Source organism: Ranitomeya imitator, chromosome 4 (genome assembly GCF_032444005.1).
Source record: "Ranitomeya imitator isolate aRanImi1 chromosome 4, aRanImi1.pri, whole genome shotgun sequence".
In the NCBI taxonomy this organism is placed as follows: Eukaryota; Metazoa; Chordata; class Amphibia; order Anura; family Dendrobatidae; genus Ranitomeya; species Ranitomeya imitator.
The window spans coordinates 83,770,270-83,797,717 of NC_091285.1; the positions used below are offsets into that span (position 1 = coordinate 83,770,270).

At 44.5% G+C, this 27,448-nt stretch overlaps 1 protein-coding gene across 3 annotated transcripts in view; it reads left to right on the forward strand.

Moving 5' to 3' along the window:
* Nucleotides 1-27,448, forward strand: part of FBXW11 (F-box and WD repeat domain containing 11) — a 139,182-nt gene that overhangs the window by 72,713 nt on the left and 39,021 nt on the right. For all 3 annotated transcript variants that reach the window (XM_069763855.1, XM_069763853.1, XM_069763856.1), the window contains 6 exons: nucleotides 5,106-5,292; nucleotides 5,388-5,478; nucleotides 7,495-7,632; nucleotides 17,434-17,552; nucleotides 24,646-24,895; nucleotides 26,669-26,787. In XM_069763855.1, coding sequence (XP_069619956.1) covers nucleotides 5,106-5,292; nucleotides 5,388-5,478; nucleotides 7,495-7,632; nucleotides 17,434-17,552; nucleotides 24,646-24,895; nucleotides 26,669-26,787 — 904 coding nt within the window. The remainder of the gene's footprint in view (nucleotides 1-5,105; nucleotides 5,293-5,387; nucleotides 5,479-7,494; nucleotides 7,633-17,433; nucleotides 17,553-24,645; nucleotides 24,896-26,668; nucleotides 26,788-27,448) is intronic.

Consider the following 27,448-nt stretch of genomic DNA (forward strand, 5'->3'; position numbering starts at 1 on the left):
ATCATTGGATGCGAGAAAATCGCATCCTCGCACTGCACACGGATCACTGTATTGGTAACATTTGTGCGATTCTCGTCCGTCAAAAACGGACCTTTTTTTATACGTTGTGTGTGTCCCCGGCCTAAGAGTGACTGATGGGAGAGAAAGAGACGTGAAGTATGATGAGTGAGACACATATGGAGTGTGATGGGGAGATGCACCTTGAGGCTGTGTGCACACGTTCAGGATTTTTCGCATTTTTTTGCGTTTGTTCGCTATAAAAATGTGATAAAAACAATTTAAAAATGCATACATCATTTATAATGCATTCCGCATTTTTTGTGTGCATATGTTGCATTTTTTCTGGGGGAAAAACGCATCGCAGTAAGAAACGCAACATGTTCTGCGCATGTCGTGTCTCCTCCTTTGATGTGGGCTCTGGCGGTGAGCCCACATCAAAGTCACGACATGTCGGCTGTTTTGTACAGCTGACATGTGCGCGCAATAGCGGCAGGTGAAATCGCAATTCACCCGCCGCTATTAACCTGTTAAATGCCGCTGTCAAATGCTGACAGCGGCATTTAACTACCGCTTCCAGCCGCGCGGCCAGAAATGAGCGCATCGTCCACCCCCGTCACATGATCAGGGGATGGCGATGCGTCAGGATGGTCACCATAGAGGTCCTTGAGACCTCTATAGCTACTGATGCCGGCCTGCTGTGAGCGCCTCCCTGTGGTCGGCGCTCATAGTAAGCCTGTAATTCAGCTACGGAGCAGCAATCTGATGATCGCTGCTATGTAGCTGAGCCGATCGAGTTGTGCCAGCTTCTAGTTTCCCATGGAGGCTATTGATGCATGGCAAATGTAAAAAAAAATGTTTTTAAAAATATGAAAAAAAAAAATTAAAGTTTAAATCACCCCCCTTTTGCCCCATCAAAAATAAAACAATAAAAATATCAAACCTACACATATTTAGTATCGCCGCATTCAAAATCGCCCAATCTGTCAATAAAAAAAAACATGACTGACATGTGCCCGCAATAGCGGCGGGTGAGATCGCGATTCAACCGTTCCTCTGTATGTGTTTTCCGTCCGGCGGAAACAGCTGTTTTGACGGATCCTGCAAAAAACGGATGAAACGTGTGGCCATCCGGCGCTAATACAACTCAATGAGAAAATAACGGATCCGGCGAAAAAAAAACTTATCTGGCGGAAAAAAACGGATTAGGCGGGAAAAAAAGGATCCGATGGAAAAAAAACTGATCTGGCAGAAAAAAAAAGGAAATTGTGGGAGAAAACGGATAAGGCGGAAAAAAACGGATAAGGCGGAAAAAAATGGATCTGGCGGGAAGAAACGGATCCGGCGAAAAAAACTGATCTGGCAGAAAAAAAAGGAACTTGTGGAAAAAAAACGGATCCGGCGGAAAAAAAACCGGATCAGGCGGGAAAAAAAGGATCCAATGGAAAAAAAAAACCTGATCTGGCAGAAAAAAAAAAGGAAATTGTGGAAAAAAACGGATCCGGCGGGAATTAACAGATCCAGCAGAAAAAAATGGATCTGGCGGGAAAAAACGGATCCGGCGGGAATTAACGGATCCAACAGGAAAAAATGGATCTGGCGGGAAAAAACTGATCCGGCGGAAAAAAACTGATCCGGCGGGAAAAAATGGATCCGGTGGAAAAAACGGGTCTGGCGGAAAAAAACGGATTCTGCAAATGTGCTCGCAGGATGCGTTTTTTCCCATAAACTTGTATTAGCGACAGATCGTGACGGATGGCCACACGTCGCGTCCGTTGTGCAACGGATCCGTCGTGTTTTGGCGGACCGTCGGCACGAAAAAACGTTCAAGTGAACTTTTTTTGTCCAGCGCGTCTGCCATTTTCTACCGCGCATGCGCTGCCAAAACTCCGCCCCCTCCTTCCAGACTTCAGAATGGGCAGTGGATGTGTTGAAAAACTGCATCCGCTGCCCACGTCGGGCACAAATTTCACAACGTGCGTCGGTACGTCGGCCCGACGCATAGCGACGGACTCGTACCGACGCAAGTGTGAAAGAGGCCTTTATGAGGGTTGAATTTAAAAAAAAAAAAAAAAAACGCGTGGGCGCCCGTGCAATTTTCTGCGCCAGAGGGGGAAAGCCAACGGCCGGGGGCCAATATCTGTAGCCTGCTATGAATATCAGCCCGCAGCTGTCTGTATAGCCTTTACTGGCTATTAAAATAGGGGGACCCCCCAAAAAAAAATTGCGTGGGGTCCCCCTATATTTTATAGCCAGAAAGGCTACGCAGACAGCTGCAGGCTGATATTCATAGCCTAGAGAGGGGCCATGGATATTGCCCCCCCCCCCCCCCCAGGCTACAAATACCAGTCCGCAGCCGCCCCAGAAATGGCGCATCTGTAAGATGCGCCAATTCCGGCACTTAGCCCCTCTCTTCCCACTCCCGTGTAGCGGTGGGATATGGGGTAATGAAGGGTTAATGTCACCTTGCTATTGTAAGGTGACATTAAGCCGGGTTAATAACGGAGAGGCGTCAATAAGACGCCTATCCGTTATTAATCCAATACTAAGAAAGGGTTAAAAAAAACACGCACACATTAGGAAAAAAGTATTTTAATATTCTTCATTTCACCATACTTACCATACTTCAGCGCCTGCAAAAAACGTAAAATAATAAACCGTATACTACCTATCCGCCGTAGTCCAATTAATATCGAGTGTTCCACGACGATCTCCCCTATAGAACAGTGACATCGGGTGATGTCACCGCTCTATAGGACCCTCAGTGACACACTGACAGGAGACAATGGCTCCTGCAGGGCATCACTGAGAGGTTACCTTAGGACAAGGTCTCACTTTATGGCAATTGCTGCCTGGGAAAATTTCTCATACAGCAATGGCATAAAGTGAGACTAGGGACTTTTTTTTTTTACAGTGGCGGAGGAATACAGTGGTGGAAGGATACCTTCCTGCTGTCATTGTGTTCCTGGAGCCCCTGGAGAGCAGTCGCATTATCTGATGCTGCTGCTCTCCACAGGAGATCGCCGTGGGACACTCGTGGATTTCTGCGGACAGGGAGTATATTGGTTGTTTGTTTTTTTAATATTTTTTTTACAGATGACACTGGCTTCGGGGAACAAAGTGACAAGTAATGGTGAGTATGAAATCTATGTTTAATGTACTGTATGTCTATATGTATGTAATGTATGAATGTATTGTATGTAACATGCATGGAGTATGTATGTAGCATGTATGTAGCATGTATGTATGGAGTATTTTTTTTTTTTCATTCAACACATTAGCCGGATGATGGGACTATTACTGTCCCATAATTGGCTAATGTGTCAATCACTGTCATTGTAGCAGGCATCGTCCGATGGGACTTGTAGGCCCATCGGACGATGCTTGCATACACGCATAGAGCCCCCCCCACGCCGCACAGAGATCCCCCACGCCGCACAGAGACCCCCCCACGCCGCACAGAGACCCCCCCCCACGCCGCACAGAGACCCCCCCCGCCGCACAGAGACCCCCCCACGCCGCACAGACCCCCCCACTCCGCACAGAGCCCCCCCCACTCCACACAGAGACCCCCCCACTCCGCACAGAGACCCCCCCACTCCGCACAGAGACCCCCCACTCCGCACAGAGACCCCCCCACTCCGCACAGAGACCCCCCCACTCCGCACAGAGACCCCCCCACTCCGCACAGAGACCCCCCCACGCCGCACAGAGACCCCCCCCCACGCCGCACAGAGACCCCCCCACGCCGCACAGAGACCCCCCCACGCCGCACAGAGACCCCCCCACGCCGCACAGAGACCCCCCCACGCCGCACAGAGACCCCCCCACGCCGCACAGAGACCCCAACACGCCGCACAGAGACCCCAACACGCCGCACAGAGAGGGAGAGCGACACAGGGGGAGAGTGTAGTTTACCGGAGATCACTGGGACTCTGTGCAAGTGGGGACGCGGAGACAGAGCAGGAGAAGCACACGGCAGCGTGTGAGAGCAGAGGATGTCTGCCCAGGACGTGCAGTGCCTGGAGTACAGAGGAGCAGTCAGTGCTTCTCTCCTGTGATAGAGAGTAAGTGGAGCTCGGCAGATAGCACAGGGCTCTAATAAAATGGCAGCTAGTCACACCTACAGCAGTGAGTTGTGCAGCCCACAGAGGCGTGCCCAGCTCGCTGCTAATGCTGCTGCAATGTTACAGATGGGGTCCGAGCCGGTCTATTATCTCCTATGTCCATGGGGTGCCGTAATCTGACACTGATAGTGACGTACTACTGCTGAAAAACCAAGATGTCAGCCCCCAGTGCATTCTTTCTACTCATATAACACACGGAATCTGTTTTACATGCATTCATATCTGGGTTATAACAGCATGTTATGCTACATTACATTGATTAATGATCTACAAACGCGGTACCTTCCCTTTAAAGTATAGTCTATAACTGAAAAGAAGGTGGGGAAAAAAGATTGAAAAGAATGCAATTATAGATATGGCTTTTTTATTGAAACCATGATTTTGTATTTTATTTTTGTTACTCTATATAATCAGTGTGCGTGATCCTGACTTATGGATATTGCAGTCCAGTTTTTTTTGTCTGTGGAAGGGAGAAAAATGAAAGTTGTTTGTCGTCTCCTATACCAATATATTGTACAACCACTAAATTGTACCGTCCCATTCCACGTTATATTATCCAGATGGTAATAAAGTCCAGGAGGGGGCCATAGAATTTAGTGGCTGTCCAGCATATTGGGGGACCACGTGCCAAGAATTCTAAACTATGGTATCTTTTAGGTAATAAAGCTATGTTTCAATTAATCACATTCTTTTCAATCTTTTTTTTCCCTCTTTGGTCTTTTGGTTCTTTGTTTTCTGTATGCAATTTTGCAATTTGTTGGTAGTACTAAGCAGTGAGGAGAGGGCAAGTGTGAGCTTTAGGATTGGAGTATTAGGTAGAGATAAGGTGCTTGTGGCCTCCTGGAACTTTATAAGAACGCTATGTCACTGGTTCATTTCATACAAAGGCTTAATAGATCGGGCACATTTCTTTTAAATCGTAAATGGTCTTTAAAATGTTAAACTGACTTGAGATTTCTTGATGGTTGTCCTCACTTACAGAACAGGGCTTGGAGCATATTGCAGAAAATATTCTTTCCTACTTGGATGCTCGATCACTGTGTGCAGCAGAACTTGTATGCAAAGAATGGCAAAGGGTGATTTCGGAAGGCATGCTCTGGAAGAAGCTTATCGAGAGAATGGTCCGTACCGATCCATTGTGGAAGGGTTTATCAGAAAGAAGACAATGGTATGTGTTCCTCTTATGTCATTCAGTCCAGTCATTGCCCCAGGGTTTTAATACAAAATGTATGGTAATTGATTTTTTTTTCCTCCCTCCTCCAGGGATCAATATCTTTTTAAAAACAGACCTACTGATGGCCCACCAAATTCATTTTACAGGTCACTTTACCCCAAAATTATTGAAGATATTGAGGTAAGTAATGCTTGCACTGGTGATTAGTTTTAATTTTGTAAATAAAAATACTGTACAAAAAATAGGGCATGCGTAGGGCATAAAGAGATGGTCATAGCGCCCAATACTTTCCTTTTTTTTTTTTATAGTGCGGCCTTATCCATGAACTTTCTGATGTAAACTGGTTGCCATGTTTTTAGGCCAGGGTTAGACGAGTGTATGTTTTCTCCTGCAAAATATTCTGCTTGATTATGTTAATGACACTCTGCTCCAAATTTGAGCCGAGTGTCAGTTTACCGAATTGGGCCTCTAGGAAACCCCCCCTGCAAATGTGTGCTATCCGTTAAAACATCAGATAGCACTCAGCCATATTATACACTGTGAGCGAGCCCTTAATTGGCCCTTACTGTGAGCACTGCTCCTCTATCTCACAGCACCCTGCTTTCTGGGGAACGGTGCTCTTGTTCGCTCTCTCGCCCGCTCTCAGAACTGCTATTATCAATGTAGTTTCTGCTGTAAGCACTGAGGGCCTGTAAAGCTACGTTCCTAGGATGAGCATTTGGTGATTTTTTTTTTTTGAAGCTGCATATTTTTGCACGGATGCATTGTGACATGCGTCGAACGACGCTAGTGTGAAAGTAGCCTAAGTGATGTGATTTATAGAAATCTCATGCCAGCTATGCTTCTTTTTTGCATGGTGTAAAATGACCTGCGGTGTGTTTCAAATTTTCAAATCCGCAGAATGTCAATTACTCACGCGGATACGCTGTGGAAACGCATCAAATTCATGTAATCTGCCGCAAAGTATGTCAATTAAGTCAAATCCAAATACCAGGAAGTATGAAAAACAAACCAGCTTTATTTAAAGCGTGACACACGACACAAAAATGCATCGTCAAAAACACAAACATGATGGAGTCAATTATAAAAGAAAAAGGATCGGACCAACATTCCAGGAACAGGATGGGGTCAATTATAAAAGAAAACGGATGGGGCCAACATTCCAAGAACATGATGGGGCCAATTATAAAAGAAAACGGATGGGACCAACATTCCAGGAACAGCATGGAGCTAATTATAAAAGAAAAAAGGATGGGGCCAATTATAAAAGAAAAAGGATGGGGCTAATCATACCAGGAACGGGATGGGGACAATTATGAAAGAAAAAGGATGGGGCCAATTATATCAGGACCGGGATGGGGACAATTATACCAGACTAGGGATGGGACCAATCAAACCAGGACTGGGATGGGGTCAATCATACCAGGACTGGGATGGGGTCAAGCATACCAGGACCGAGATGGTGACAATCATACCAGGATAAGGATGGAGCCATGCATACCAGGATAGGGGATATTACATTACAGAACTGACCATTTTTTTGCTTCAATTTTTTTTTCTAAATTTCCTCCTCTAAACCCTAGGTGCATCTTATGGTCTTATAATCCGAAATTGTAAAAAGGTGCAGTTTTGTTCGAATGGATGCCTCGATTGGGGTGGTTTTCTCCCCCTTCCATCACTCCCTTTTTTTTTTTTTTTTAATTTTACTCTTAATTTCTCACTTTTATTTTTCCAAGTCTACTCTTCTTTTTGTCTGTCTTCATGCCTAAAGTTCTGCTTTTTTCTCTTTGCTCTCCTTCCTATGTTAATATGAAAATTGGTCGAACCTAAGGTCACAATGTGGATTCTTGTTCACGTTACAGATGTTTTGGAAAATGTCTAATTTAATGGCTTTATCTAATTATTTGCTGTTTTTGTTTCTCCTAAATAAAAAAAAATATATATAATAGATGCAGATATTCTGCAACATTAAAATTTCTCAAAAAGCTAACCTTTGGTACGTAGTCTAAGGGAGTGGGGCCCCTAAGCAATTGCCCAGTTTGCCGCTAACATCAGCTGGTTGCAAGCCATGCATCACATTTAGCTCCCATTGTGGTGGATTTTCCATCCGAAGTTGCAGAGGTGGCATTTGTCATTTCTGTTGGATGCTTATTCCTTTATTTATACTTGGTTATTTGTTTTTTGTTCCCGATTTAGACAATAGAAGCAAACTGGAGATGCGGCAGGCATAATCTTCAGAGAATCCAATGCCGTTCTGAGAACAGCAAAGGTGTTTACTGTCTTCAGTATGACGATGAGAAGATAATCAGCGGACTGCGGGATAACTCCATTAAGGTAAGATGTGGTCCGTGATGAAACAGGAATTCTGCTGACCAGTGGCAGGGCGTGTGGAGCTGGATACCTCATGCTGAACGCTTATGGAGGAAAGCTCGCACACCAGACTTCATCCACTACAAATTTATGTTAAGAACCTATAATTCTGCCCTTCACCTCGCCAAATAGACCTACTACACCACCCTGATCTTCTCACTATGGAACAACCCCAAAAATCTTTTTAACACCTTTCACTCCTCCTTTAGTCCGAAAGCACAGCCCCCTATCACAGACATTTGTGCTGATGACCTGGCCTCCCACTTTATAGAGAAAATAGAGAATATCCGTCAGGAAATCCGCTCCCATCCACCAAGTGCAGTGACTCCCATCCCTCCCTGCATCTCCCCTGGCTCACTCTCCACATTTAATCCAATAACAGAATAAAAAGTCTGCAGGCTCCTCTCTTCTTCTTTTCCAGGTACATGCACTACTGACCCCATTCCCTCACATCTCCTCCAGTCTCTCTCCAGTCGTCACAACTCGCCTAACTACAATCTTTAATCTCTCCCTCTCCTCTGGCATTTTCCCCTCCTCCTTTAAACACTCTATCATTACTCTATTAAAAAAAAAAAAACCTCCCTCGATCCATCCTGCACAAATAACTATAGACCAGTCTCTAATCTCCCCTTCATCTCTAAACTCTTGGAGCGCCTGGTCTACTCCCGCCTTACCCGTTACCTCTCCACTCACTCTCTCCTAGATACATCACAGTCCTGATTCCAACCCCTACATTCAACAGAAACCGCACTAATCAAAGTGACCAACGACCTTCTGACAGTAAAACGTAACAGTAACCACTCTCTGCTCATTCTTCTCGACCTTTCTGCAGCTTTCGACACTGTTGACCACCATCTTCTGCTCTTTATGCTCCAGTCAGGCATTAAGGACACTGCTCTCTCCTGGTTCTCTTCCTTTTTTTTCTGTCCGCTCCTTCAGTATATTGTTTTGCTGGATCCACTTCATCTCCTCTTCCTCTCACTGTTGGGGTCCCTCAGGGCTCAGTCCTTGGCCCCCTTCTCTTCTCTCTACACGGCCCCAATTGGACAGATCATGAGCAGATTTGGCTTTCAGTACCATCTTTATGCTGATGACATGCAACACTACACGTCAACCCCTGACCTTACCTCCACTGTTTTACAGAACACCAGTGACTGTCTGTCCGCAGTATCTAACAACATGTCTGCTCTCTATCTGAAACTCAACTTCTGAACTTCTTCTGCTCCCTCCATCTACTAACCTCCCTAAGGCTATGTGCACACGTTCAGGATTTTTCAGGATGTTCATTAATTTTGCGGATTTTTTGCTTCTTCCCGCTATTTAATGCATTAGGAAAAAAATGTGAAAAAACTGCACAAAAAAGGCAAATAAAATGCATGCGGATTTCTGGCAGAAATGTCTGGTTTTTGTCAGGAAATTTCTGTAAGAAATCCTGAACGTGTGCACATATCCTAAATCTGACATTTCCCTCTCCGTGGGTGGCACCAAAATAACGCCTAAGCAGCAGGCACGCTGTCTGGGTGTTTTATTTGACACCAATCTTTCCTTCACCTCCCAAATACAATCTCTTGCCCGCTCTTGCCGCTTAAAGAACATCTCTAGAATCCACCCTTTTCTCACCATGGAAACAACAAAAACTCTCACTGTTGCCCTGGACTACTGTAATGCTCTATTAATTGGCCTCCCCCCTCACTCGACTTTCCCCTCTTCAGTCTATCCTTAACCCCTTTCTGACATCGGATGTACTATCCCGTCGAGGTGGGGTGGGCCCCCATGACCACGGACGGGATAGTACGTCCAGCGCGATCGGCGGCGCTCACGGGGGGAGCGCCGCCGATCGCGGCCGGGTGTCAGCTGTTTATCGCAGCTGACATCCGGCACTATGTGCCAGGAACGGTCACGGACCGCCCCCGGCACATTAACCCCTGGCACACCGCGATCAAAGATGATCGCGATGTGCCGGCGGTATAGGGAAGCTTCCCGCAGGGAGGGGGCTCCCTGCGGGCTTCCCTGAGCCCCCCGCAGCAATGCGATGTGATCGCTTTGCTGCGAGGGTCTTACCTCCCTCCCTGCTTGTTCCAGGCCCGGATCCAAGATGGCCGCGGATCCGGGTCCTGCAGGGAGGGAGGTGGCTTCACAGAGCCTGCTCAGAGCAGGCACTGTGAAGCAGCCTGCACTGCTCTCAGATCGGTGATCTGACAGAGTGCTGTGCACACTGTCAGATCACTGATCTGTGATGTCCCCCCCCTGGGACAATGTAAAAAAGTTAAAAAATTTTTTTCAAAATGTGTAAAAAAAAATAAAATAAAAAAAAATATTCCTAAATTATGAAAAAAATACATATATATATATATATATATATATATATATATATATATATATATATATATATATATATATATATATTATTCGCCTAAATACATTTCTTTATCTAAATAAAAAAAAAAAACAATAAAAGTACACATATTTAGTATCGCCGCGTCCGTAACGGCCCGACCTATAAAACTGGCCCACTAGTTAACCCCTTCAGTAAACACCGTAAGAAAAAAGAAAAAAAAACGAGGCAAAAAAACAACGCTTTATTATCATACCGCCGAACAAAAAGTGGAATAACACGCGATCAAAAAGACAGATATAAATAACCATGATACCGCTGAAAGCGTCATCTTGTCCCGCAAAAAATGAGCCGCCATACAGCGTCATCAGCAAAAAAAAAAAAAAGTTAGTCCTGAGAATAAAGCGATGCAAAAATAATTATTTTTTCTATAAAATAGTTTTTATCGTATAAAAGCGCCAAAACATAAAAAAATGATATAAATGAGGTGTCGCTGTAATCGTACTGACCCGAAGAATAAAACTGATTTATCAATTTTACCAAACGCGGAACGGTATAAACGCCTCCCCCAAAAGAAATTCATGAATAGATGGTTTTTGGTCATTCTGCCTCACAAAAATCGGAATAAAAAGCGATCAAAAAATGTAACGTGCCCGAAAATGTTACCAATAAAAACGTCAACTCGTCCCGCAAAAAACAAGACCTCACATGACTCTGTAAACCAAAATATGGAAAAATTATAGCTTTCAAAATGTGGTAACGCAAAAAATATTTTTTGCAATAAAAAGCGTCTTTCAGTGTGTGACGGCTGCCAATCATAAAAATCCGCTAAAAAACCCGCTATAAAAGTAAATCAAACCCCCCTTCATCACCCCCTTAGTTAGGGAAAAATTAAAAAAATGTATTTATTTCCATTTTTCCATTAGGGCTAGGGTTAGGGTTTGGGCTAGGGCTAGGGTTAGGGTTTGGGCTAGGGTTTGGGCTAGGGTTAGGGCTAGGGTTAGGGCTAGGGTTAGGGCTAGGGTTAGGGCTAGGGTTAGGGTTAAGGCTACAGTTAGGGTTGGGGCTAAAGTTACGGTTAGGGTTTAGATTACATTTACAGTTGGGAATAGGGTTGGGATTAGGGTTAGGGGTGTGTCAGGGTTAGAGGTGTGGTTAGGGTTACTGTTGGGATTAGGGTTAGGGGTGTGTTTGGATTAGGGTTTCAGTTATAATTGGGGGGTTTCCACTGTTTAGGCACATCAGGGGCTCTCCAAACGCGACATGGCGTCCGATCTCAATTCCAGCCAATTCTGCGTTGAAAAAGTAAAACAGTGCTTCTTCCCTTCCGAGCTCTCCCGTGTGCCCAAACAGGGGTCTACCCCAACATATGGGATATCAGTGTACTCAGGACAAATAGGACAACAACTTTTGGGGTCCAATTTCTCCTGTTACCCTTGGGAAAATACAAAACTGGGGGCTAAAAAATAATTTTTGTGGGAAAAAAAAGATTTTTTATTTTCACGGCTCTGCGTTATAAACTGTAGTGAAACACTTGGGGGTTCAAAGTTCTCACAACACATCTAGATAAGTTCCATGGGGGGTCTAGTTTCCAATATGGGGTCACTTGTGGGGGATTTCTACTGTTTAGGTACATTAGGGGTTCTGCAAACGCAATGTGACGCCTGCAGACCATTCCATCTAAGTCTGCATTCCAAATGGCACTCCTTCCCTTCCGAGCCCTCCCATGCGCCCAAACGGTGGTTCCCCCCAACATATGGGGTATCAGCGTACTCGGGACAAATTGGACAACAACTTTTGGGGTCAAATTTCTCCTCTTACCCTCGGGAAAATACAAAACTGGGGGCTAAAAAAATAATTTTTGTGGGAAAAATTTTTTGTTTTATTTTTACGGCTCTGCATTATAAACTTCTGTGAAGCACTTGGTGGGTCAAAGTGCTCACCACACCTCTAGATAAGTTCCTTAGGGGGTCTACTTTCCAAAATGGTGTCACTTGTGGGGGGTTTCAATGTTTAGGCACATCAGTGGCTCTCCAAACGCAACATGGCGTCCCATCTCAATTCCTGTCAATTTTGCATTGAAAAGTCAAACGGCGCTCCTTCCCTTCCGAGCTCTCCCATCCGCCCAAACAGTGGTTTACGCCCATATATGGGGTATTAGCGTACTCAGGACAAATTGTACAACAACTTTTGGGGTCCAATTTCTTCTCTTACCCTTGGGAAAATAAAAAATTGGGGGGCAGAAAGTTAATTTTTGTGAAAAAATATGATTTTTTATTTTTACGGTTCTACATTATAAACTTCTGTGAAGCACTTGGTGGGTCAAAGTGCTCACCACACCTCTAGATAAGTTCCTTAGGGTGTCTACTTTCCAAAATGGTGTCACTTGTGGGGGGTTTCAATGTTTAGGCACATCAGGGGCTCTCCAAACGAAACATGGCGTCCCATCTCAATTCCAGTCAATTTTGCATTGAAAAGTCAAATGGCGCTCCTTCGCTTCCGAGCTCTGCCATGCGCCCAAACAGTGGTTTACCCCCACATGTGGGGTATTGTCGTACTCAGGACAAATTGTACAACAATGTTTGGGGTCTATTTTCTCCTGTTACCCTTGGTAAAATTAAACAAATTGGAGCTGAATTAAATTTTTTGTGACAAAAAGTTAAATGTTCATTTTTATTTAAACATTCAAAAAATTCCTGTGAAGCACCAGAAGGGTTAATAAACTTCTTGAATATGGTTTTGAGCACCTTGAGGGGTGTAGTTTTTAGAATGGTGTCACACTTGGGTATTTTCTGTCATATAGACCCCTCAAAATGACTTCAAATGAGATGTGGTCCCTAAAAAAAAAAATGGTGTTGTAGAAATGAGAAATTGCTGGTCAACTTTTAACCCTTATAACTCCCTAACAAAAAAAAATTTGGGTTCCAAAATTGTGCTGATGTAAAGTAGACATGTGGGAAATGTTATTTATTAAGTATTTTGTGTGACATATCTCTGTGATTTAATTGCATAAAAATTCAAAGTTGGAAAATTGCGAAATTTTCATAATTTTCGCCAAATTTCCATGTTTTTCACAAATAAACGCAGGTACTATCAAAGAAATTTTTACCATTGTCATGAAGTACAATATGTCACGAGAAAACAATGTCCGAATCACTGGGATCCGTTGAAGCGTTCCAGAGTTATAACCTCACAAAGGGACAGTGGTCAGAATTGTAAAAATTGGCCCGGTCATTAACGTGCAAACCACCCTTGGGGGTAAAGGGGTTAATGCAGCAGCCAGGGTCATCTATCTGGCTAATCGGTACTCTGACGCATCCGCTCTGTGCGAGTCATTGCACTGGCTGCCCATTCATTATAGGATCCAATTCAAACTGCTCTCACCCACAAAGCTCTCCCACTGCACCTCCTCCTTCATTTCTGTTAATCAGCCTTCCCGCTCGTTATGCTCTGCAAACTACTTTCGACTAACCTCTTCACTAATCCGTACCTCCCACTCCCGTCTTCAAGACTTCTCCCGCGTTGCGCCAATCCTCTGAAATGCTCTACACCAAGAAATTAGGGCTATCCACAATTACACAGCTTTAGGCACTCCCTCAGAACACATCTCTTCAGAGCGGCCTATCATGCTGTGCAAAAAATAAGACCTCACCCAACCCGAAATCACAAAAATGGAGACGCTACGGGTATCAGAAAACGGCAATTTTTTTTTTTTTTTTAAACAAACTATGGAATTTTTTTCACTACTTAAAAAAAGAACCTAGACGTGTTTGGTGTCTATGAACTCATAATGACTGGGAGAATCATAATTTAATTATAAAATAGGGTCACTTATGGGGGTTCTGCTGTTCTGGAACCTTATGGGCTCTCCAAGTGGGTCACGGCACCTGCAAACCATAACAATAAAATCTGGCGCTCCTTGCCTTCTGAGCTTTGCCCTGTGCAAAATGGAATTTTATTATTTTTACCGCTCAACGTTAATAAATGTCTGAAGCCCAGTTCAAGGTGCTCACCACGCATCTAAATTCATTCCTTGAGGGGTCTTTTTCCAAAATGGTGTCTCTTGTGGTGGGTTTCCCCTGTTTAGGCACATCAGGGGCTCTCCAAATGGAACATGACGTCGGCTAATGATTCCAGGAAATTTTACATCCAAAAAGTGAAATGACGCTCCTTCCCTTCTGAAACCTGTCGTGCACCCATACAGTATTTTTCTCTCTCATGGGTTATTGGCGTACTTGGGAGAAAATGCGCTACAAATTGTATGGTGTCATTTCTCCTGTTACCCTTATGAAAATGCAGTATGGGCTAAAAAGATATTAGAAAATTAGTTGTTTTTTTTTTACAAGTCAACGTTATAAACTTCTGTGAAGCACATGGGGGGGTTCAATGTGCTCACCACATATCTAGATCAATTCCCTGAGGGGTCTAGTTTCCAAAATTGTGTCACTTGTGGGGGATTTTCACTATTTCGGCACATTAGAGGCTCTCCAAACGTGACATGGTGTCCGCCAATTGTTCCAGCAAATTTTGAATTCAAAAAGTCAAATGGCGCTCCTTCCCTTCCGAGCTCTTCCATGCGCCCAAACAGTGGTTTTCTCTCTCATGTGGGGTATCTGCATGCTCAGGAGATATTACAACACAAATTTTGGGGTCCATTTTTTCCTGTTACTCTTGTCAAAATAAAAAAAAAAAGGATCTTAAGTACTGTATTTTTCGGATTATAAGACACACTCCCCCCCCCCCCCTAGTTTGGGGGGAAAATGGGGGTGCGTCTTATAATGTGGATATACCTTACCAGTACCGTTGCTGCAGGCCGCAGGCTGGGGTGCTGCCGGGATCTCCGGTGCTGCGCGGGGGTTCTGCTGACCTTTTATGAAAGGCCAGAGTCCCCCGCAGTTCCATGGTTTCTTGTGCAGTGGACTCAGGGAAAATGGCCGCCGGGGGGCGAGATCTCCCTCTGCCCATGCATACAAGGATAGGAGATAAGGAGCCATGCATACAAGGATAGAGATGGGGAGCCATGCATACAAGGATAGAGATAGGGAGCCATGCATACAAGGATCGAGATGGGGAGCCATGCATGCAGGGATAGGAGATAAGGAGCCATGCATAAAAGGATAGAGATTGGGAGCCATGTATACAAGTATAGGAGATGGGGAGCCATGTATACAGGGATAGGAGATAAGGAGCCATGCATACAAGGATAGAGATGGGGAGCCATGCATACAAGGATAGAGATTGGGAGCCATGCATACAAGGATAGAGATTGGGAGCCATGTATACAAGTATAGGAGATGGGGAGCCATGCATACAAGGATAGGAGATAAGGAGCCATGCATACAAGGATAGAGATGGGGAGCCATGCATACAAGGATAGGAGATAAGGAGCCATGCAAACAAGGATAGAGATGGGGAGCCATGCATACAAGGATAGAGATGGGGAGCCATGCATACAGGGATAGGAGTTAAGGAGCCATGCATACAGGGATAGGAGATGGGGAGCCATGCATACAAGGATAGAGATGGGGAGCCATGCATACAAGGATAGGAAATAAGGAGCCATGCATACAAGGATAGGAGATAAGGAGCCATGCATACAAGGATAGAGATGGGGAGCCATGCATACAAGGATAGAGATGGGGAGCCATGCATACAGGGATAGGAGATAAGGAGCCATGCATACAGGGATAGGAGATGGGGAGCCATGCATACAAGGATAGAGATGGGGAGCCATGCATACAAGGATAGGAGATAGGGAGCCATGCATACAAGGATAGAGATAGGGAGCCATGCATACAAGGATAGAGATGGGGAGCCATGCATACAGGAATAGGAGTTAAGGAGCCATGCATACAAGGATAGAGATGGGGAGCCATGCATACAGGGATAGGAGATAAGGAGCCATGCATACAGGGATAGGAGATGGGGAGCCATGCATACAAGGATAGAGATGGGGAGCCATGCATACAAGGATAGGAGATAAGGAGCCATGCATACAAGGATAGAGATAGGGAGCCATGCATACAAGGATAGGAGATAAGTAGCCATGCATACAAGGATAGAGATGGGGAGCCACGCATACAAGGATGGGAGATAAGTAGCCATGCATACAAGGATAGAGATGGGGAGCCATGCATACAAGGATAGGAGATAAGTAGCCATGCATACAAGGATAGAGATGGGGAGCCATGCATACAAGGATAGGAGATAAGTAGCCATGCATACAAGGATAGAGATGGGGAGCCATGCATACAAGGATAGGAGATAAGGAGCCATGCATACCTGGCTTATACTCGAGTCAATACGTTTTCCCAGTTTTTCATGGCAAATTTAGGTGCCTCGGCTTATACTCAAAAATATACGGTATTTTGTGTGACATATCTCTGTGATTTAAGGTCATAAAAATTAAAAGTTGGAAAATTGAGAAATTTTCACCAAACTTCTGTTTTTGTTCCACAAATGCAATTCATACTGAAAAAATGTATGTGTCATGAACAAACAATCTCCAAATCACTGGGATCCGTTGAAGCGTTCTAGAGTTATAACGTCGTAAAGTGACACTGGTCAGAATTGTAAAAATTGGCCTGCTTTAGAGCCGGCTGTCGATCAGTGCTGGGGACGTAGTTACTGTTATCTCTGTGTATGTGCACATGCTGCGGATTCCATTGCGGATTTATCCGCGTGGATTCTTCAGAATCTGCAGGTAAAATGACCTGGTTTTTACCTGCAGGTTTTCTGCGAATTTCGCCTGTGTTTTTACACCTGCATATTCCTATAAAGGAATAGGTGTAAAACGCTGCGTAATCTGCACAAAGAATTGAAGAATTGACATGCTGTGGAAAATAAACCGCTGCGTTTCTGCACGGAATTTTCTGCAGCATGTGCACAGCGGATTTGATTTTCCATAGGTCTACATGGTACTGTAGACCGTATGGAAAACTGCAGATCCGCAGCCAAATCCGCAACGTGTGCACATACCCTTACTATCTACTGAGCGATGAGTGAAGTCCAGCCAGCCCACTCCTATGATTGAAAGCCCAAGGCTGCTGAAGTTTATTCCCACTAATCAGATAATGACGTAAATTTAGATTAGGCCATCAATAAAAATTTATATATATATATATTAAAAACTAACATCTGAACAGTAAAATTATTAAATCATAATCTTGAGGTGTTCTGTATTTATTCTTCTTGTAGAGAAGTACGCTGAAAATCAAGATGCCTGTTCAGTTGTCTTTGATTTCAATTGTTGAAAACAGAAATAAACATTTTAATTTTTGTTTTGAATTGACAGAAAAATGGCCTGTCACATATTTAGCATATTCTGTTATATATTAGTCCATTACAAATAACTGTACCTATTGTGCAAAAAAGAGAACGGAAAAAATTGTAGAACCATTTCTAAAATAGTTTTGAAATGTTTTTCATAGATATGGGACAAAACTTCCTTGGAGTGTCTAAAAATCCTAACGGGACATACTGGGTCAGTCCTGTGTTTACAGTACGACGAAAGAGTCATAGTTACTGGTTCTTCGGACTCCACTGTCAGGTATGTTCTGGTGTTCAATAATCGCAAATCTGTCTACTGATCTGTCTTCACTGTGGGATCAAACTGCACCTTCTACCTATAGAATCTGTGGAGATGCGTGGGAAAGCTATACTATGAAAAACTGTCAAGGCTTTTGTTTTTTTGCAGTGTTTCACAAGACAATTACTGGTATGGCTGAATGGCAGCTCAGTGGTTAGCATTGTTGCTTAGAAGCTTTTTAATGCAAATTTTAAGCTGCGTTTTACAGTACTGTCAAAAGCTATGAGATTTCAGAAATCTGATGCATACAATTTTTTTTTTCCTGACTGAATTTGAAAACTGGAGCATCTCGCTTCTTTCGATTTTTTTTTTTCCAGCATTTTTGCACCCATAGAAAGCAATGAGTTAGTGCAAAAAAAGCAGATGTCAAGTATTGCTTCATTTTTGGTGCAGAAAACTCAAGAAGTTGCATCAGTATGCCCAAAAAGCAAATGTACCTGATAAAAATGCAACAAAAACGCAGTAAAATCTACTTTTTGTAAGCAGCTTCTTTACTAGAGATGAGCGGTGTTCGAGGCGAACTGTTCTCCAATCTCAAATTCGCGCTGTTTTGGCGCGGTGTTCGATTCGTTCGACGAACCCGAACAATTGGCTTGAAATTCGGCTTTTCGAGTTTCTGTTCGATAACTGTTCGTTCACCAAAAGCCTAGCTTGATTTGCCCATTTTATAGACTTTCAGTGTATAGTGAGCGGGGGGATAGATCGTGCTGAAATAACGCCGATCTCCATTTTTTTTTTCTTTCCCGCATTTACAGTGGGGCGGTGCAGTCTCTCAACCTATCAGCAGTGCGCACACACACAGCAATGTGCATGTGATGCACACAAGCAAGGGCATGTCATTGGCTGTGTATGTCACATGTCCTCCTTGCCCTATAAGAACCAGCCATTTGCCCCGTCGCCACCATTTCCTCACGGCTGCAGCTTAGTGTTAGGCGGCACCACTGCTGCTGTGGGCGCTATACAGACTGAATGTTTTTTTTTTTTTGGAGCGAATTGTCAGAGAGATAGGTTTAGGGAGTCGGGAACTTGTTGTAATATCAGCCCTTTTCAGGGTAGGTTACAGCAGTTCATAGCACTGTTTGCCAGGCAGGTCTGTGCCAGTGCTGTGCAAGTGTTTGTCACAGCATTTGGTGTAAAATAGCTCAGCCATTCCTTTCGGGGCTAGTAGCATTGTCTGATAGTCATCTGAGTAGCCCGCCTGTGAAGCTAGCTACACCGCCTGTGTATCTCAATTTTCACTGCATCTAATCCAGTTATTAGTTTTGGGCTTAGGAGCAGTGTCTGCACGTCAGCAGAGTAGCCTGCCTGTGAAACTAACTACACCGCCTGTGTATCTCTATTTTCACTGCATCTAATCCAGTTAATAGTTTTGGGCCTAGTACCACAGTTTGGCCACTCAGTTCTGCTCGGTTTTCATCCATCGGTTGTTGTGCCAACAACTATCGATACAGAGTTGCCAATTAGTTAAGCACTAAAATGAGTGGCAAAAGGCCTGCTGCTGGTGGAAAGGGGAATAGGCGTGTTGGAAAGGGAAAAAAAAGGTTGTGTCCGTGGGGTAGGTGGTAAAGCAACAGTAACATCTGCAGAAGAAAGACCATCTTCCAGCCAAAGTAAGATGTCTACTTCTTTTCGTGGACAATCTGATATAATCCCTTTCTTACAACAATCACTACAAGCATTCCAGATGAGGCGCAAAAACAGCAGGTGCTTGAACGGATATCAAGTGCTCGTTCAAGTGGGCTCTCCTCCATGTCAACTTCAACATCACAACTACTCCAGTCCTCAGAGTTGTCACCCCAATCGCACTTGCTTCCTCACAGCTATCAAGTCTCCAGCTGCCCGTCTGAGCATGGGGTAACACACATGGTTGAGTCTGTAGAGCTGTTTACGCACACTATAGCCTGGGAATCAGAGGTCTGCTCCAGAGCTTCTGTGAATCCAGACGAGGAAATGATCTGCACTGATGCCCAGAATCTTTGTGAGTCGGATCCAGGCCCAGATGAAGAAGGTTCTGAGCATAATGTAGACCCTCGTTCCCAAACTGTAACTCCTGTTGGTGGAAACAATGAGGAAGATGATGATGAGACTGAGATACCTGATTGGAACGAAAACTTGACTTTTCGGTCGGGGCAGGAAGAGGTTGGCTCTGAGGACGACTGGTGTGAGAACACACAGGATGATGATGACGAGGTTGTAGACCCCACTTACTGTCAACCCCCCAGTCCGCCAGTCCATGAGGTCAGCAGAGGAGGTGGGGGGAGGATGCTAGAGACGAGTCTGACGATGAGGTAACGGTGCGCCTTCCTGGACAGAGACTGAGTAATGGTAGCACGTCAACAACTGCATCCTCAATCCCAACTGTGCCTCTGAGCATAAGTCGTGGTGGCTCTTCAGGTCGCACGGCCTCTAAGCCTTGCATAGCCTGGGCACTTTTTGACATCGCAAAGGATGACCCAACTCATGTTGTCTGTAAGATTTGTCAACAAAATCGCAGTAGAGGCCAAAAAATCACTAGCTTGAGTACTTCATGCATGAACCGTCACATTGATATGAGGCATAAGTTGCAGTGGGAAGCTCACTGTGCTACAATGCGGCCTAGTGGGCCGGGTCAACCACCGTCTGCCCCATCAAGTGCATCCGCCCGCGTCCTCTTCATCCTCTGTGACTGTGGGGACAGCAGTCGCACATGGTTTTGGATGCAGACCTTCCACTTCTTTACCCGCAACAGCCAGTGTGATTGGCAGGTCTTCAGGACATTTGCAAGTGGAAACACCTGCTGGTGTTGAGCGCTCTCCGACATCGACACCACATTTTGATCAAGGCAACATAACATCTCCGCCTGCACCTTCCTCACAGACCAGAAGTTTGCCGGGGACACCCTACTCAACTCCGTCTAAGGACGGCAGCCAGCCCTCAGTCCCTCAGATGTGGACAAGTAAAAGACCATTTCCTCCTAGCCATGACAAAGCTAAGAGGTTGAATTTCTCCATCAGGAAGCTGTTGGCTACAGAAATGCTGCATTTCCGCCTGGTGGACAAAGAGGATTTTCGAGACCTTATGTCCGTCGCAGTGCCCCAGTACCAGATGCCCAGTCACCACTACTTCTCAAAGAAAGCTGTGCCTGCGCTACACCAGCATGTTGCATACAACATCACCACTTCCTTGAGAAACTGTGTGTGTGACAGGGTGCATTTCACCACAGACACTTGGACGAGTAGACATGGACAGGGGTGTTACATGTCGGTGACTGGGCACAGGGTAACTACGGCGACATCAGGAGAAGGGGCTGCTGTCCAAGTCTTGCCGTCGCCACGAGTTGCTCGTCGATCCTCTGTATCTAGAAGTTCCTCCACTGCTTCTGCCTCCTCAACCTCCTCTCGGTCCTTCACCTGCACCCAAAGCCTGTCTGGTAATGCCACTCGCGTTGGAACTGCGCAGAAGGAATCCTGCACACCTCCTCACTATGCTGTCACCAGGGCTCAACGGCATCAGGCAGTGTTTACATTAAAATATCTTGGAAATGTGAGTCACACAGCTGAGGAGTTGTGGTCAGCTCTGGAGACCGAGTTCCATCAATGGTTGTCTCCACTAAACCTGCAGCCAGGGAAGGCTGTGTGCGACAATGCTGCAAACCTGGGTGCGGCCCTTCGCTGGGGCAATGTCACACACGTGCCTTGTATGGCTCACGTTTTAAACCTGGTTGTCCAGCAATTTTTATCACACTATCCCGGACTAGATGGGCTTCTGCAGAGGGCACGGTCTCTGTGTGCTCACTTCCGCCGTTCACATCCTGCAGCTCGACGACTTGCATCTCTACAGAAGTCGTTGGGCCTGCCAGTTCACCGGCTGAAATGCGATGTGCCCACACGGTGGAATTCAACTCTGCACATGTTGCAGCGACTGTGGCAGCACCGACGAGCTGTGGTGCAATACGTTATGATGTATAGCCTGGGCTAACGAGATCAAGAGGTGGGGAAAATCATGCTGCAGGAGTGTTCTCAGATCAGGGACCTATGCACCCTTCTGCACAGTTTTGAAATAGCAACAAAGATGTTTAGTGCTGACGATGCCATTATCAGCATGACCATTCCGGTGATTTACATGCTGGAGCACACCTTACACAGTGTTCGGAGTCAGGTGGTGGAACAAGAGGAGGAGGAGGAACAGGAGGAGTCGTATGCGGAAGGGATCATATCTCCAAGGTCAAGAAGGTTGGCAGCACCAAGGAGGCTGGGGGAGAGGGATTACCGAGGGCGCATGGTAGCAGCCAAACTGTTGAGGAAGGTGCGGGAGGCGAGGAAGAAGTGGAGGATGAACTGGCGCTGGGTATGGAAGACTCATCAGATGAGGGAGACCTTGATCAAATTTCTGTTGTGCGAGGTTGGGAGGAGAGGGCAGACGAAGGAAGCATGATTCTCACCTCGCCACCACCAAGACAACAAGGACTTGGTCCTCCTGGATGCGCAAGAGACATGAGTGCCTTCTTGCTACACTACCTGCAACATGACCCTCGGATTGTCAGAATCCGAAGTAATGCCGACTACTGGGTTGCCACACTCTTAGATCCCCGGTACAAAAGCAAATTTGGCAAAATAATTCCTGCCATAGAAAGGGATTCACGCATGCAGGGGTATCAGCAGAGACTGTTACAGAATCTTACATCTCTTTTTCCACAAAACACCAGTGGTGCACGTAGTCAATCTCTGAGTTCTAACTTGCCAACCGTGGGAGTCATCACTATCGAGTCATCACTCAAACCGTAACAGTAACATCGTATCTGGTGGTAACAGCAATTTTTTCCAATCGTTTCAAGATTTTTTTTTTAGACCATCCTTTGGAAGGCCACAGGAGACAAGAAGTCTGACGCACAGCCAACGCCTAGAGAGGATGGCACAAGAGTCTCTCCAAGTTAACATCGATGCCATGACTGTGGAACTGGACCCTTGCTCATTTTGGGCTTCCAATCTTGAAAAATGGCCTGAGCTCGCCACTCACACCTTGGAGATCTTGTCGTGCCCCGCAGCCAGTGTTCTCTCTGAACGTGTGTTCAGCGTTGCTGGTGGTGTACTGACAGATAAGCGCACGCGGCTGTCCAGTGACAATGTAGACAGACTAACGTTCATCAAGATGAACAAATCCTGGATCCGCAAGGACTTTTCTACCCCTGTGTCATCTTGGGGAGACTAAAAGCTTGATGATTTTTGAAAATCACCTCACCAACCGTTTTAAAAAACTCTGGCGAAATTGATGCCACTTAAGTGGTGTCTGTGGCCGAACTTTTGGAAAAAATGGACTCTTTTTAGTCCCCTTGCTGAGTTTTACATGACGTTGCCATCGTCAATTCCAGGCGGGTGGGGTCGTCTGCAGAGTTGTTTCCTCATACTATGGCCTGGGATTCAGAGGTCTGCTCCAAAGCTTCAGTGTCTGCTAGTCAGCAGAGTAGCCCAGCCACCCACCGCCTATTTACCGAACTACTATTTTGAAATGGCATCTAGCCCAGGAAATCCTTTTGGGCCTAATAGAATTTGGTGCTACTCAGCAGCATACCCCCCCCATGAAGCAAGCTACACCGCCTGTTTACCTAAGTACTATTTTTTAACGGCATCTGGCCCAGGAAATCCTTTTGGGCCTAGTAGCAATTTCTGCTACTCAGCAGAGTACCCCACCCATGAAGCAAGCTACACCGCCTTTCTTTCTCAATCTAACCCCTCGGCTCTGGGGTGTCCACTCTCCCTCCAGCTCTCTCCTTCTCACAGGTGGACTACCGCGTGTTTTCACACTGTGGCAAATCTTTTGGGCCCAGGCATAAGAAGTCGTCGAGGTAATGGATAATATGTGCCGCCTTACATACGTCCATGACGATACATTCGAGGAAGCAACTAAACGCCTCAAATAGTGAGCAGGATATGGAGCACCCCATGGGCAAACAGCGATCTATGTAGTATGCTCCTTCACAGAAGCAGCCCAACGGTAGGACACTATTCGGAGGCACAGGTAGTAACTGGAACGCCCCCTCAATGTCTGTTTTGGCCATTAGGGTGCCCATTACCAACTTCTTGACCCGCCTGATTGCCTCGTCAAAGGAGGTACAGTACATAGTACTGTACTTGGTTCCGCGTCGATGTTGTCGTTTGCTGACCTGCCCCTTGGATATCACAAATGGTGGATTAGTCTGAATGTATTGGGTTAATTTTTTGGCACAACTCCCAACGGGGGTACCACTAAGTCTTCTAAGCAAAGTATTCTGAATGGACCAGCCGTCATTCTACCTAAAGATATTTATTTTATTTTTTTTTGTCTAGACGTCTGGGTGTTGGTATAGTGAGTTTAGATTTTTACTCCAGCCTTTCTTGATTTTAGAAGGGCATGACATGCCTATATCTGTGTCTCCTCCTTCTTTTACTCCTCCACCTCTTTTCTTTTCGCATGACTATATGTAGTTGTGACTTTTCCATGTGTTTTTAGTGTCTTCTGAGCAGTTTGTCAGCTTTTAAACACCTTTTAAGGTTTTTTCTCTGTGTATTTTCCATGTGTTTGTATGTGTTTGTTTGCTTGCCATTGGTTTCAATGGGGTTCAACGGTGTTCGTCGCACACGTCCCTGTTCGATGAACCGAACCCGAACACTAGGGAGGTGGCTCAACACTATTCTTTACTGCCAAGGAAGAAGGTTTTGCCTGCAGAAGTAAACGCAGCAAAAGCACAATTTGTGAGCATAACCTAACTGTACAAGGGATCCTGGTGCACAACATTTTAGAGAGCTTGAGGATGTTTTTTTTCCTCAGTTGTTCGCACTGCCCTATCCTTGTGGCGCACTGCCCTATCCTTGGCTCGTGAAATCTTCCTTAATGTGCACAAGAATTATGTTTATGATTAATATTTTAAACATTTTTATTTTTCATAACTTTTAATAAAACTGATGTCTTAGTGTGCAGCTTAAAAAGTGTTTGGAAAATATTTAGCAGCAGTTACAAGATGGTGACTTACTATTTAGTATTTAATAACTCCTTTTTATTTGATCTCAATTGTTTGATTTAACACCATTTTTCTTTGTAGAGTTTGGGATGTGAAAAGTGGTGAGGTGCTAAACACACTCATTCATCACAATGAAGCAGTACTTCATCTGCGATTCTGCAATGGTTTGATGGTTACCTGTTCTAAGGACCGATCTATAGCTGTCTGGGATATGGCATCTCCTACAGATATCACACTGAGGCGTGTTCTGGTTGGCCATCGTGCTGCAGTTAATGTTGTTGATTTTGATGATAAATATATTGTATCAGCGTCTGGAGATAGGACAATTAAGGTGAGTGGAATAATTTGCTTTGGAACCCTGTAAATGGCTGAGATTTGTGGTTTGTCTACCTAGAACTGAGCCTAAATATCATATTACCATGTGTAACACCAGTAAGAATGGCACATCACCGCAATTGTGAAGGAATATTTCCATGTGCCAATTACCTAGCCAAAAGTGACTCTTAAACCTGGCAATTATTTGCCTAAAGAACTTTACAGCCAGGTGTCTGGTTGTACTGCCAGACAGGATCTTATGTATATAAAACTCACAAAAAAGAAGATTAAATCTTCATCTATAGAGACCAGACAGCGATGTTCTCTGGCTAATGTTTCACATGACCAAAGCACCTTCAATTGTTTTAAGAACAAAAAAAAGTTAGGAATGTGTCTGTATGGCATCCGGTTTTGTTTGTTTTTTTCACGCACCCGTAGACTTATTTGGGTCTAGATATTGCAACTTCCCACTTCACACGTAGATTTGGTTAGTGGACAGCCCTCGGGACTGAAAATATGGTCGTGTGAAGGAACCCTAAAGCGGAGATTCTCAGAGTACAGAATCGCCACCTTAGTCGCGACCCTGCTAAAGATGTTGGGTTAAAATGAGAGCTGCAGATATGTGGCAACTCACATGTCCAACTCTTTGGCTCTGCCTGATGTTTTATATGCTAATTTTTCTTTTGTAAGTACAATAAAATACCTTGCTGAAGAAAGCTCTGTATTTCTATACATCACTGCTGGTCTTTTTGGTCTATGCTGTGTGAATCCGAATCTCTTTATCGAAAGTCTATGCAATACGATACAACATTTTCTTCTCTACAGTGTGCCACGTAAAAATAAGCCTTCTTACAGCTTGTCAAAAAAGTTACAAGTTTTACAATATGGCGACAGTTATAAATAAAATTAAGGTTTTTAGAAATTTAATTTTATTGCAAACAAAGTGCTAAGCTATCTATACATTATACATATTCGGCATCAGTGTCTGTAATGTCCCAAACTGTAAAATGAGCATGCTATTTATCCCAACCTGTTATCACCATTAACAGATTGCTATTCTATATTTCCTTGTCTCACAAAATGTAGAATAAAAATTAATCAGAAAGTCACATACAATCCAAAATGGTACCAATAAAAGCTACAGGAGTTATATACAGTGTGGGCCATGTATATGGATACACCTAAATAAAATGGGAATAGAAAAAATAAAGTTGGACCCAAAATGGCCGACTTCAAAATGGCCACCATGGTCACCACCCATCTTGAAAAGTTTTCCCCCTCCCATATACTAATGTGCCACAAACAGGAAGTTGATATCACCAACCATTCCCATTTTATGTAGGTGTAGCCATATAAATGGCCCACCCTGTACAATGTAGGGCTAGACCTATGTGGTATATATGGACTCTGCACTTAGTAAACTTTTATTTTATGGAGGTGTGCGGTTTCATTTTCCGTTTGGTTTTCACTTTTTGCCATCAAATCATTTTTATGCCTTTTTTATTTTTTTACCTAAAAAAAATCGCTTTATACTTTGTGCTTTAAGTGCTTAGTGATATGTTGACTGTGCTTGATGTCTACTTCTAGAAAATATATAAGTGCCTACCAGATATGCAAAATGTTAAGAAATGCCTGGCAGTGAAAGGGTTAGTCATAAATATGAGGGGGGGGGGGGGGTGATATCTTCTTAGTTTGAGCCTTTGTTTTCTCATACTAGTAGTTTTTTAAATAACGTATGAAAGTGAGATTTGTGTGTTCTACTTCTCTTCTTTCCTCTCCTTTATCCTAGGTTTGGAGCACTAGTACTTGTGAGTTTGTTCGAACACTAAATGGGCACAAACGTGGGATTGCTTGTCTGCAGTATCGGGATCGTTTAGTTGTTAGTGGCTCTTCGGATAATACCATAAGGTAAGCTGATGTATATATTTATTTTTTTAAGTAAACAGGCATTTAAAAGTATAGATCTCCAGGCTTAAAACACTATTTGGACCGCAATGGGCTAAAAAAAATTTGGTCACAGAATTACTATCTAGAGCCTTGATTTCTCTTTAAGAAGCTTCTTAACCCCTTCACTAAGATTTGATGTCAGTTTACATCACGGCCTTAAAGGTGTTCCACAAAATTACGTAAACGAACGTCCTGGTGATCATGTGGGCACAGGCGCTGTGTCCGCGCGATCGCTGCAGGCAGCTTGGCTTAAGTGAAAGCTGAGCCTCGGCTGTCGCTGCCAGGATTAGCGGTGCCTGCAATGCCTCAAGCCATTGAACCCCCTAAATGCAGCAATTTAGAAGGCACAGCGCGAGGGGGGCTCACTCTCTCTTCAGCGAGGGCCTGATTGTTGCTGTGGTAACCCGAGGTCCTCATTACCATGGGTTGCCATCTCAAGGATCAGCAAGCCTGTTACACCATGCCCAGAGCATGGTCTAAGAGGCTTCTGTTAGTGCAGCACTAACAGGTATAATACATTGCAGTGCATTATACCAGCGATCAAACTAATAAAAGTTAAAGTCCCTTTGAGGGACTAATTTAAAAAAAGTTAAAATAAAAAATGTAAAAATATATATATATA